At 52.2% G+C, this 12,683-nt stretch overlaps 1 protein-coding gene across 1 annotated transcript in view; it reads right to left on the bottom strand.

Annotated features, from left to right (window-relative positions):
* Cdh4 (cadherin 4) overlaps positions 1-12,683 on the bottom strand; it is a 465,577-nt gene that overhangs the window by 24,079 nt on the left and 428,815 nt on the right. Inside the window, exon 8 of the mRNA XM_028774065.1 lies at positions 1,203-1,340. Within this exon, the coding sequence (XP_028629898.1) occupies positions 1,203-1,340 (138 nt within the window). The remainder of the gene's footprint in view (positions 1-1,202; positions 1,341-12,683) is intronic.

Raw genomic sequence — 12,683 nt, 5'->3', positions numbered from 1 at the left:
TTCTTTCTCCTCTTCTCCTCTCCATGTGGCAGCCACTTTTAGGGTTCAGTCCTAGCTGCTCCCTGTGGGCTGTGTGCCCAGAGCCCCATGTCCTGGCCCACCACCGGGCTGGGGACCAGAGGCTGATAAGGCAGACTGACTGGGGTCTGATGGGAGAGTATCTACCTATGTGCCTGGCAAAGTCCTTGCTACTATTATGGACACATGTCCCTCTTCCCTTCACCTCTGGGAGTGACTTTCTGACCTTCTCCTTGGCACACCCTGGCCCGTGGCCTCCCATCTCTTCAGGGAGGGACTGGACTGTGTGTTCACAGAGGGCTTGGGTCACAAAACTGTTCACATCTATGGACTTGGGAGTTCTGGAGACAGATGGCAGCATACAGAGAGAGAAGGCTGAGACCAGAGCCCAAGAGACTGTTGGGAGGCCCAGAAGTGGTTATCATGTCTGCTGTGCACCGAGAGAGCCTAAGGGCCTCACAGGTAGGGACCCTCCCTGCAGCATGGCTGTCCCATGGGAGTCCAGGAGAAATGGCGGTCGTGTGATTTACAGTTCTGTCTCTACAGTCTTCCTTCCCAGGGTGGGTAGGGGTCTGTTCCTCTGGCCCATGACTGGAGACCCACAGTGATCTTTCTATACCATAGTTGGGCGGATACATGTATTTTCAGCAAGAACTCTTGACCTCTGATGTCCCAGTTTTGTAGCCAGTCACTACCAGTTTCCCTGTCTGCTGATGGAAACCACAAGAGGCTAGCCCCTGTCCACTGAAGCTAGCCCCTGTCCACTGAGGACCAAGGTAGAAGGGGACCCTTGCTTCAAGGTCACACATGCCCATAGCCAAAGCCCAGCTGGGCGTCTCCCAGTCAGGTACCTACTGCTCAGTCACACAAGCCTCTCCAAGTGATGTGGTGGCCTGATTGGTCAGCTCTTCCAGACTTTACAAAGGCCCCAGCAATGTATCAGCCATCACTTAATCTTGGGGCACACCACACCCCTAACTTCCTAGGGCCTTCTCCACAGGAGTGTCTGGGCCCATTCTTCTCCACCAGAAGTGGCTGGCATGGTGTCCCTCTCTTTATGAGTCACCTGTGCCTCAGTATTTATTACCCATGATCCATTCAGCTCTTCCCCCACTGAGAGAGAGGGAAGCGCCCGTGAATTACAGCTTAGGGCTGGCATCTCTGTGAGAACCTGAGGTACTCACCGTGCTCGTGGTGAATTCTGGAGGGTTGTCATTTACGTCTGTCACTGTGATAATGGCAGTGGCTGTGTTCGAGAGACCATAATTAAGGTTTCCTTCCATGTCAGTGGCCTGGACGATGACCGTATACTGCTGGACTTTCTGGAGGAGAAAGACAGCATGTCAGTCTCGGTTCAGTAGATGAGGAATACAGGACTCCTCGGTGGGGTCCATCCTTGGCACAGGCTGCCTGGACTCCCTGGAGCTGTGGGAACCTGCGGTTGCCTGGTGGCAGGAGACTGAGGCAGAAACAGACTGGCCATGTCTGTATCTCAGCAGCCTTTGATATGTACAGTCACTTTTGGAGTTAAGGCAGAAAGGGCAGGTCTGGGTTCAGAGGGACCTGCACAGTCTTCAGTGTGACAGAGAAGACAGCCTGTAAAGTGCTAGGCTACAGGATGCCACTGTCGGGGTAAAGCTGAACTGCCAGTCGGGGAGAAACGAGAAGCTAGCAAATGCAAGTCACAGCCGTCTGGGTTCACAAGCTCCACAGTGAAAGAGCAGTGAGCACCTGGACGCAGGTGTGGTCTGTGAAAGGCAAGCAAAGCATAATGATATGCTGTATCAGGCACTGCTGGAGTCACATGACCCTCCCCTGCTCACTGCCTGCACCCGGAGAATCATGTGGCCCCTCTGCTCACTGCCTTTCCTGAGAGGCAGAGGCACTGAAATCTTTCTTGACCAGGGGCAGCATGCTGTGGGAGTGACAGCCTCTGACCAGCAGGGGGCAGCTCTGTGGGGACCCCACCCACTTCTCACTGGCATTGCTGGGGAACAGGGTAGAAAAGACCCCTCTGGAATGTCCTCCAGATGACTTAAATTTCTATTCCTGTTTTCCTGAGAGGTTAGGAAAGGCCCTTGCCACGTGACTCAGGGAAGTGTGTGTGAGTTCCAGACATTGGCTCCAGGAAAACTGTAAGCAGGGGGTGGGTCACAAAATTCTTCTATTCATCCATCATCCCTCTACCCACCCAGCATCCCTCTCTCTAACATATATGTTTATATATGAACAAGTGTGTGTGCATGTGAATGTGTGCACACAAATGCCTGTTAGGATGTGTGTACGTCTGCATGCATGCATGTGTATATATTCACATGTGTGTGCATACCTGTAGGTCTCTGTTCCTGTGTGTAGTGTGCATGTGTGTGTACAGCAGTCTGCCACTAGAGGGTAGGCTGAGATTGCTTCTGGACGGCAGGACCCTGGGAAGGCAGCTAGTCTAGCAAGATGAGAGAATACTGCAGGACCCCAGGAGAAGCCTGGCTTATCATGGCTGGGGCAGGCCAGCCATGCTTTAGAGTCTACTGCCCACCTGTGAGCCCTTGTGGGCCTGAGTGTGTCAGTCTCTACCCTTATATATACCTACACAAAGACAGGAGGTGTGGGGTACAGTGGGTATATTATGCTCGGGGTCACCCCGATTGGTCAACTGCTTTCCCATGGCAACCCTTCCCTAGCTCCCATTAGGTACAGAGAGCAGGGCTTTCCCTCATCCTGGATTTGGCCCCAGTATCAGCAGTGGAGTTGCACTGAATTCATTAAAAAGCGATTCAACCATTTTCAAGTTAGAGAACAGGAAGATAACCAGAACAGCCATCCCCGGGGCTTTCATTCACGTCCCTGAAGCCCAGCATGCAGATTCCGCAGAACATCCATCAATAATGCATCAGTCAGCCTGCCCTAGAAAGTAGCAAAGATTCCACAGCATGTCCCTGTAGGCAGTGTCCCTTGCCAGCCAGAACTGCTGTCCAGCTAGCTGCGCTCTCCAGGTCGGGCTGAGCCCATGGCTGGGAGCTCCCAACTTCCCCTCAGGCGCTGCCCCAGAACTGAGACTGCCTCACCCACAAGGCTGCACGCAACCCTCCTACTCATTCTGAGCTTTCTGATCCTAGCATATGGTCAGTTTGTGGGAATGAAAATTGAGGCCAAGAGCCCAGACATATGAACCCCTGAATTCTTTCATCATCCACTGAGGCCAAAGTCATTGCTGGTCACTCAGAGAGGGTGTTTGGACCTTCTCAGGCTCAGGACTGTTCTGTGACAACTCCCCATAGTTTCCCAGGGGTCACTACTCTTAGACTTTCCCACTGGTCACTGTTGGAACCTTGGCCCCACCCCGGACACTGAGAAGTGGAGCAGCTGAGGCTGTTCTGTCTAGAGACTGCTCTGTGCCTGAGCTTGAGGTGAGGGGGTTTGCTGGGCCAGCTGCGGGGCAGAGGGGCACAAAGGTGCTGTGGAAACTGAAAAGTTAGACCTAAAGTTGGCGTGCAACCCAGAAACGCCACTCTTGGGTGTAGATCCAGAGGCTGGAGACAGGGGTCCACACAAAGGGTGCCCAACAGTGTGGATACAGCACCGTCCACAGAGGCCCATGGTGGGTCCTTGAAACATTGTGTGTCCAGATGATGGAGTATCACTCAGCCATGAAAGGGAATATCATCTTGACACCGGCTATGCTTAGACGAACCTCAGAGCCATTATGTCAGATGAAAAAAGCCAGGCCCAGAAAAATCACAAGGATGTCCTTACAAAGGTAACGTATTCACATTAGACAAGTCCACAGACAGAGGCTGCCTATGGAGGTAAATGGGGTAGCACCGGCACTGTAGGGCTTCTCCATGGAATGATGAAAGGGCCAAGGGGTTAGGCAGATGTTACCCTGGGTGAGCTGAGTGCAGTACATGGGTGACTTTCACAGTGTGTGCATCACAGTTTAAGGTGCTGGCACTAGACTGTCCCTGAGAAAACACAGCTCTCGTCAGTGGGCTACGTGCCTTCCTCCTCCCCCCCCCATCCTCTCCACTGCTGCTGCCTGTGGAAGCCATTGCAGGCTACAAGCCTTGGCCTTGGGACATCGTGGAGGGGCTACACAGCGGCTCTCTGTGCTCACTATCCTCCATGGTTGTCGGGCTGAGATAAGTTTGGAGTTCCCAGGTCTCAGGAGGCTGAACCCTGACAAGGAGCATTCCTGCCCATCTGCAGGTCACTCTACTTATTCTTCTGCATCAGGTGCCAGGCTAAGGCAATGCACACATGCACAGACCACTGGGCCCCAACAGCGGTGGCCCACGGGGTGGCAGAGTGAGCTGCAATAGCTTACTGATGAGGTTTCCCTTGCCTGGGGTCGAGTGGTGGAGACTAGCATACCTCACTGGGTGCCCAGGTGGACACTTGGTGAAGAAGACTTGGCACCAGGAAGCTCAGAGCTAAGGAGCTCTCAGAAAGGGTGGTCCCCGAGGGCCCATGTCTTGGGCAAACCTCCACTGACTGTCCTAGTCCCTGAGATTTGGGCTTCCTGAGCATCCTTACTCGAGGATATGAGTAAAGACCAGGTTCTGGGGCTGGCTCAGTGGTTTGTAGTGTGTGCTGCTCTTATAGAGGACCTGAAGGATTGAACTCATGTGGCCTCTGTGGGCCAGCACTCATTTGTTTTTTTTCTGTCTGTCTCTGTCTCATCTTCTCTCTCTCTCTCTCTCTCTCTCTCTCTCTCTCTCTCTCTCTCTCTCTCACACACACACACACACACACACACACACACACCCCACATAATTAAAAAAAAACAATAAAAATAAATCTTTAAACTCCAGTCCCGACTGAAGCCTCTAGCTGCTGAGCCAAAGGATGTATTTCTTGCTCAGACTTCAGCATTGCTTGCTGCGGGCCTGGGGTGGCTGGAGTGGTAACTCTCTGCCTCCACTGTGTGTGTGTGTGGGGGGGGGCAGGTGGGGAGGGTGGTGAGCTACAGAACCACTCAGGGGCTCCTACTGCCTAGACCTGCCACCTGCTCCTGGCACTGTCTTTATGACACACGAGTGGGTTTCCCTCCTATTTTCTTCCAGCAAGCAGCTCTTCTGTTGCATCAAAAGCAGAGAGAATGCAGCTCTTCTCAGTGGGGTGCACCCAGCCCCTCCTCCCCACTGCTGCTGCCTGTGGGGAGCCAGCAGCCTCAGGCTTGGCACAGGGTGGAGTCAGCTGCTTTGCTCTGCTCTATCTACCTCTCTTCTTCATGGAGAACCACCCATCACTACGGAAGGAGGCTGGAGTGTCAGGAATGTCCCTGCTTGAAGCAGGGAGGGCTGAGGGATCCCGGCTCCTTCTCAGTCTTTTCTGGCAACCGCTCTGGCTCTCAGGTGCTGCCTGCACGCTGCACACTGGCCTCCTTTGCTTTCCTCTTTGTTTGAGGCTGTGGATTACACACCCTTGGGGTTCTTGTGTTTCCAAGGTTGACTCTAGGACAGTTTATTCCAAATGAGGACCATTGACACTTGTGGGCAGGTCATGCTCTGCTGCTGAATGTCCCATGCTCTATGTGGGCTCTGGGCAGTATCCATAGACTCTGCTATGGGATGCTAGGAGCCAATCACAGACACTAGCAGTGTAGTAGTGTCCCAGGGATATGTTGTGTGAGAAGCAGAGCTCCGAGGAAGGAAGCAGGCAGTAAATAAGGGAAAACGGTCACTTCAGATAATGGTGAGGTCTGGGCACATGGATAGAGTGTGGGAGGCACGGGGTGCTAACTGAATTAACTACCTCCGCTTAATATGCTTGGAGAAAGAAGACTGTGCCTGGCAGAGGGAATGGTTTGAACTAAGGCTTTGGAGGAGGTGGTGCATGCATGTATATGTATATGTGCACGTGCGTGTGTGTGCACGTGTGTGTATGTGCATGTGGTTGTTTGCATGTGCATGTGAGTGTGTATGTGTGTATGTCATCATTGGCATGTGTATATGTGTATGTGTCCATGTATATGTGCATTTGTGTATGTGTATATGTGTGCATGCATGAGTGTGTGTATGTGCATGTGATTGTTTTCATGCACATATGTGTGTGTGTGTGTGCACATTCCAGGAAGTCTGGCCTGTGATGGGGAGTGCAGCCTTGAGGGTATAGAGTTATCAAGAGTCAGGTCTAGTATTAGTCAGAGCAAGACAGGAAACCATGGATGGGTAGAGAAGATGAATGTGGTCACATGTGTATAAGCACAGGAGATGAGTGTGGTCACATGTGTGTGTCTACACAGAAGATGAGTGTGGTCACATGTGTGTGTCAGCACAGGAAGCTGGAGGGACCGAAAGGGCACATGGAGATGACAGCAGGTTTCACCTGCTGCGTGGTGTCTGGGGTGAGACTTGTCTGAGAGGATGGGAAATTCGAACCCAGGGTGTCTGCTTCCTAGACACTTGTCACCAAAAGGACACCTTCCTTTCTGCTCCAGGCTGGGACTGTGGTGCTCTGACACTCTTTCCTTCTCTCTCTGTTTGGAGTAGCTGGGAGTAATACTCCCTGGAAGCAAACAATAGCAAACACTTGATGCCCAGTGCAGCTAGCAGCTAGCCAGGGGCTGGTGACAGGGGAGACAAAGGTTGTAGACATTTGGGCTCAGGCAGTTCCTGGCCTCCAAGTCCCTCCAGAGAAGCATGCTGGGAGGTGAGAGCCCGTGCTTTTGAAGGATCCAGAGGATTTGTGTACAAAGCCTCCTGGTTAAACACTGGTAAAGTTCAGAGATAACCAATAGATACAGCGGCCATCTGTGGCTGTGGCTGCTGCCTCTGGCTGCCTGTCTGAGACCTCAGATCTGAACAAGTGGGTGCTGTAAAGTCTCCTCATGGAAGAGGAAGGCCCTGCATCAGGTGATGTGGACTGCCTGGGCTGCTGTGGCTACTCTGCACCCAACAGCTGATGATTGCCACAGGGAAAGTCAGGGAAAGGTCTCAGAGTCTGGATTGATAGAAGAACATTGTGGGCACAGGTTAGACTTGTCTTGTGGGCTGTGACTGGGTGATTGTCAGCTAAGCTATGCTCTGCCCTGCTGCTTGTCAGAACCCAGGAAGAACCTGAAGTGGGGACTGAGATCAACCTGTCTGATTTGTCACCATCCCTCACACTTAGAGGTTAATGAAGGTCACACCGTGGATGTTCCTATCTCTTCGCTTGGCCTCCGTGGTGGTCTCTTGGACCCCCTGCCTTTGAAGGCCACTTCTGGTAGCCCTCGAAGGAAGAGGTCAAAGGAGAGGAAAACAGGCAAGAGCAGAAAGCATGGGGCTCTCCCGAGCAAGCAGTGGTTTGGATGGAGATCGGGAGAGCTCTGGGAGTGCAGGCATGCATAGCCCTGAGGGTCCTGCAGGGCACCTGACAGAGGAATGGGTGCTGCTAGCATTCCATCCCAGCTTCCCCTCCCTGCTGCCCCCTGCCTCCCCCACCCACACTCCCTGCTGACACCTGCCCTTGGCTCTCCAGGGTTCCTTGTCAGCTTGGCCAGAATAGCACAGGCATGAGCAGGTTCAGATCCTGCCTGTCTCCTTGTGCTTAGGCCATGTTTCAGGGCCCTTTCAGGCTCTCTGGTAGGCTATGGTTGGATCTCAGTGCTGTCTGGGAAGAACAATGTTAGGGACCAGTGCCAGGTTGCTGGTTCATGGGGCTTGGGGGGGTTTGTCCTGGTCTGATGCTTTTGTCCTGAGTGGAGCTGGGAAGGTAGCTGAGACAGGGTCTGTGGTTTTGTTTCCATCTTTGGAAAAGGAAGGACAGTGTCCTGCTTTCTCTGGCCTTGTTTCTTTTGAGTTGCAGCCAAGTGGAGGTTGTAGGGAAGTGTTGTCTGGAAAGCTCTGGAAACACTGTAGAAGAGGCCGCTTAAAAATCCCCACGCAGATGTCCTTGCCAACGACATGTCACACATTTCTGAATGTGTCTGTACATTTTTGGACATGTCTGGATGTCACTGGGGATTCTGGACACGTCTGAATATTTGTGGATATTTTTGGAAGTGCCTGGATGTCTCTGGGTTTTCTGGGGTGGAGTCCCACAGGCAGCCCTGCTCCTGGGGGTGCCTGTATCACCACACACTGCTCTGCCCTTGCTGAGATGTTTTTCCTGTGGAGCCAGTGATTAAAAACTCTTGGGCTGGGATGCAGCTTGGTGCTGGAACCCTGGCTTAACCAGCACAGGCCCTGGGGTCAGTTCCTGGTACTGCAAAATGTCTACAAGGCAAGCAGCCCCTCTGTTTGCCTGGGATGGCTAGAGAGAGGCGCATCTGTTTTTCTACAGTGCTCTGCAGAACTTCCTATGGGGCCCACATCAGCGACTGACACCTTTACCATGGCAATCTGTCCTGTCTCTTTCTGTGCTTACTGATGGCCTGACAGCCATGACAGAGTCAACATACACACACACATACATACACATACACACATACACCCCATACATACATACATACACACACACATACACACACACATACACATACCACACACACACACACACATACCACACACACACATACACACACATACCACACACACACCATACATACACACACACCACACACACACCATACACACACACCACACACACATACAGCCCCCCCCATATACACACATATATACATACCACACACACACACATACACACACACCCCACACACATATACACACACATACACCACACATACATACATACAATACACACATACCAGATACACATACCATACACACACACACACACACACACACACACACACGAACGAGTGTGACCATGACCCCAAGCCAGATCCTCTTGAGGTCTCCCTCAGCCCTGCTTCCCACAAGGTCATGCAGCTGAAGTACTGCTCAAGCCTGAGCAGCCTAAGGGGGCCTTAAGTAAGAACAGACCAAAACCCAGATCACATCATGGCTTGGTGGCTTTCCTAGCAGATTAAGTTGCAGTGTTTCTAGTGTGGGACACAGTTATAACAAAATGTCATCCTGTCCCTTCCTGTGCTGAATCCATCACATGATCTAATCTCCCCGTCCTCCTTTCCACAGCCCCTGTCTTCCTCAGGCTCAGGCCTCTTCCTCTCCTGAGACTGTCTGGCGACTGTCTCCCTTGTGTCTGTCTCAGATCTTCCTCTGCCTGATTCTTACTGCGCCCCAGTTTGTAGGTCTGGGTGCACTTGAGTCCAGATGACCTCTCCGGGTCCTAATGTCTTATGTCAAGGATGTTTTTCCAAAAGGGGGTAATGATGCTCCTGGCTTCCGGATACTAGGTGAGGGTGCATTTTCGGGGCCACCATTCAGTCCAGTATGGACACTAAATGGACCAGGGTTGTGGTCGGACAATGATCCCAGGGACTCTGAGTCTCAAGCTATTGGAGTCTCTTCCTCACTTCTGGCCCAGAGAGTTTTTGCTACCTTGCACCCTGGGTTGGCTCTTCTATTTGGAGATATTATGTCTGTCTGTCCCCATCTGTGCCAACCTGGTGGGTTGATTCTGAGGGCAGTTAGACAACATTGGTAGTGGAGGCTGTAAGGTAGGAACCTTGGATGGAGGTTGAAGCAGCCCGGAGCAGGTTGAGCCATGATTGTCGTCATGTGGGAATATTGGGCTTTCATTTCTGGCTGAGGAGATAGACCACACTGCTACTGTACCTTCCCAGAGGCTCATCTCTGTCTCTGTGGTACCACCTCAGCCCAGTTTGAGAGGTTCACTCCCAGCTGCTGGGAACTGGTGGGAGACTTCCCTTCTAACCTGATTCCTACCTGTGATCCTTTGCATATGCTTGGCCCAGGGAGTGGCACTATTAGGAAGTGTGGCCCTGTTGGAGTAGGTCAGGCCTTGTTGAAGTAGATATGTCACTGTGGGTGTGGGCTTAATACCCTCATCCTAGCTGCCTAGGAGTCAGTATTCTGCTAGCAGCCTTCAGATGAAGATGTAGAACTCTCAGCTCCTCCTGCACTGTGCCTGCCTGGATGCTACTGTGTTCCCACCTTGATGATAATGGACTGAACCTCTGAACCTGTAAGCCAGCCCCAATTAAATGTTGTCCTTATAAGAATTGCCTTGGTCATGGTGTCTGTTCACCACAGTAAAACCCTAACTAAGACACTACCCTTCTTTTTCCTCCATTATGAGGGTGCCGAAAGCCCAGGTAGCATCCCACTGCTAAGGTTCCTGTAGCCCCAGGAAGGCCCATGGATTCCAGGGTATTCTTTGGGTCCTCTTGGGTATAGGCTGACTGATGGTCCTTGAGGCCACTGGCTTGTCTTATGCCTTCCCTGTCACATAGGGACATCATCCAGATCATCATCTGTCCCTCACACCCTGGGCTGGCCATCTTCTCTGACTCTGGGGACCCCTGTCTTCTGGCTGGTCATTGCTTTGTCTGTGTTGGGACTTCAGAAGCCAGTTAGCTGTGGGCTGTGACTCTCCTACAGCTGTAGGCATCAGAGCTTATTGTACTTGGCCTGTGTGAGAACCTCAGAATGTGGAAATGCCGGGAGTTCCGTTCATAGGGAGATACCAGGCCTGGCTGTTGAGATGCCTTGATGCCTCCAGCCTGTCATGATGCTCTACACTCTGACCAGCAGCAGGCCTGGGCTCAGGTGGTGACCATCACCAATCCGGCTGAAGACAAGACAAGGTATTCTTGAGGGATGGTCACACTCATAAGAGGCCACAAGTGGGGACAGCCATCTTTCCTTAGTATGCTGACTTTTGCCTGTGGTGCCAGCAGAGGGCAGAGTGAGTGGACAAAGAGCCTGATGCCTTCTTACCCCTGGACTCTCAAGTTCCCTGTCCTGACTGTGCCTTAGGAGTTTCATGGTGTCAGCTAAAACGGCCCCTCTGACTTCTGTTGACACCGATGGGGACAGAGATCAGGGAAGGAGCACAGGCAAGTCTATGAAGGCAGAGGACAGTCCCTGGTGTGTGTGTGGGGGAGCCAAAAGGGTCCTCTCAGCTCAGCACAACTTACTCAGTGCCCTGGTGGCTTCAAGGACCATTTGCAGGAACACAGGGGACAGGCAGGCACAAGAGGATCACGGAAGGCCGTAGCCTGCTTCAGAACATGCCTTCCCACCACCCTGTGGGATGAAGGCCTGATATTTCCTATTTTGGGACTGACTTCTTTTCTACCAAAGAGAGGTAGCTTTTGTGATAAGGAAAAAGATCAATACTTGTTACCACAGAAAAGGCTTGTATTTGCGAAGGTCTGATAGCGTGGTGTTTCGGGAACCCTGAGAGCCACATTCATTCCATGAGGCCTGGGAGGTTAGGGACCTGGGGCTCCACAGACTCCATGCTTGAGTCAGGAGACATGTGAGAGAGCAGAGGCCAGGCTGACAGCTCTGTGAGGGGGTTGTTCTGTGCTGTCTTCCTTCTCTCTCTCTCTCTCTCTCTCTCTCTCTCTCTCTCTCTCTCTCTCTCTCTCTCTCTCTTTCTGGAGGAAATAGAGCTCTTTCTATTTGACAAGAGTATTGCAGGAGTTTAAATAAGTACAAGAAGGGGCTAGTTTGACCTCCCTCAGGATCCCTTCCGACCCCGGGATAATTAACCTGGCCACTGTGTTGGGGAGAAATTTGAGACTGAGGAAGGTGACCAGCTGATGGTCACCATGTGGTGGAACCTGAACTGGATGTATAGTGAAATCAGCCTCATGGGGGTCAGAGTAGAGGTGTGAGCAGTGTAGAGCTAGCTGCTAATCACGGAGCTTAGCAATCAGACCCCCCTGCTGCCTCCGATCTCAGTTCCCACCTTCGGAGCTGCCAGGAGTGGTGCTCATCTCCTTATTAGGCCATAAATATTCTAATTAGGAAAGTTGGTAAGATGAACAGGATTAGCAGGTGGGGCAGGGACCAGAGAGGCACTTGAGCCCCTTGTACCTCGTCCAAGTCTCTCCTGACATTTAATCATGCAGAAGCTCTTACTTCATACGGCTCTCCTAATTAGACACACGGCAATCATGCTTGGGAGTTCCCCACTTTCGAAGGAGAGCTCACTGCCTTGAACAGGAAGTGGAGCCAAAGGGGAGCTGTCCACGGTACCCTCCCTCCCAAACACTGCCTGCTGCGTGGTGCTGGACGGGAGCTCCTTAAAAGAGAGAGGACACCGAGGAGCCTTGATGTGGGACTTCAGATTTGGCTGTGTTCGTGTCTAGCTGGAGCAGGTAGTGGGTGTAGTGGAGAGATGGCCCTTTAAGACCTTCCACGTAGACTGAAGCTTCTTGAGCCAGGTAATGCCTTGGCTCTGGCTGGGTCCTGTGTGCTCAGTTGCTAGTGCTCCTGCCTTTCTCCAGTTCACAAATGGCAGGGGACAGTTAGCTAAATGTACTGTGAGGTGTCTGATGTACCACAGAGGCCTTTATTAGATGCCAGCAGGAAGCATCTCCAGGTAGCTAGCCTCCAGGGCAAGGCCCTCGGAGCACAGAACATACACCTGCATCAGGAAAGTATGTCTAAGAGAGGTGCCTTCTACAGACACTATCTTACCAGTGGCCCCCACCCCGAGGCTGAGAACCTGAGCAGAGAACTTGAGAACTTGAGAAAAAACATTCTGGGGGCTTCCTACCATCAGGGAGCTCCCTTCTACTGTGAAGAAGGAATGAGGAGGACAGAAAGTGGGGGGGGGAGGAGAGGGAGGAGGAGAGGGAGGAAGAGGAGGAAGGAGGAAGAAGGAAGAGGAGAAGGAGGAGAAGA

The sequence above is a fragment of the Grammomys surdaster genome, unplaced genomic scaffold, assembly GCF_004785775.1.
Source record: "Grammomys surdaster isolate TR1022 unplaced genomic scaffold, NIH_TR_1.0 238, whole genome shotgun sequence".
Taxonomy (NCBI): Eukaryota; Metazoa; Chordata; class Mammalia; order Rodentia; family Muridae; genus Grammomys; species Grammomys surdaster.
This window is presented reverse-complemented; position numbering and strand designations above follow the sequence as displayed.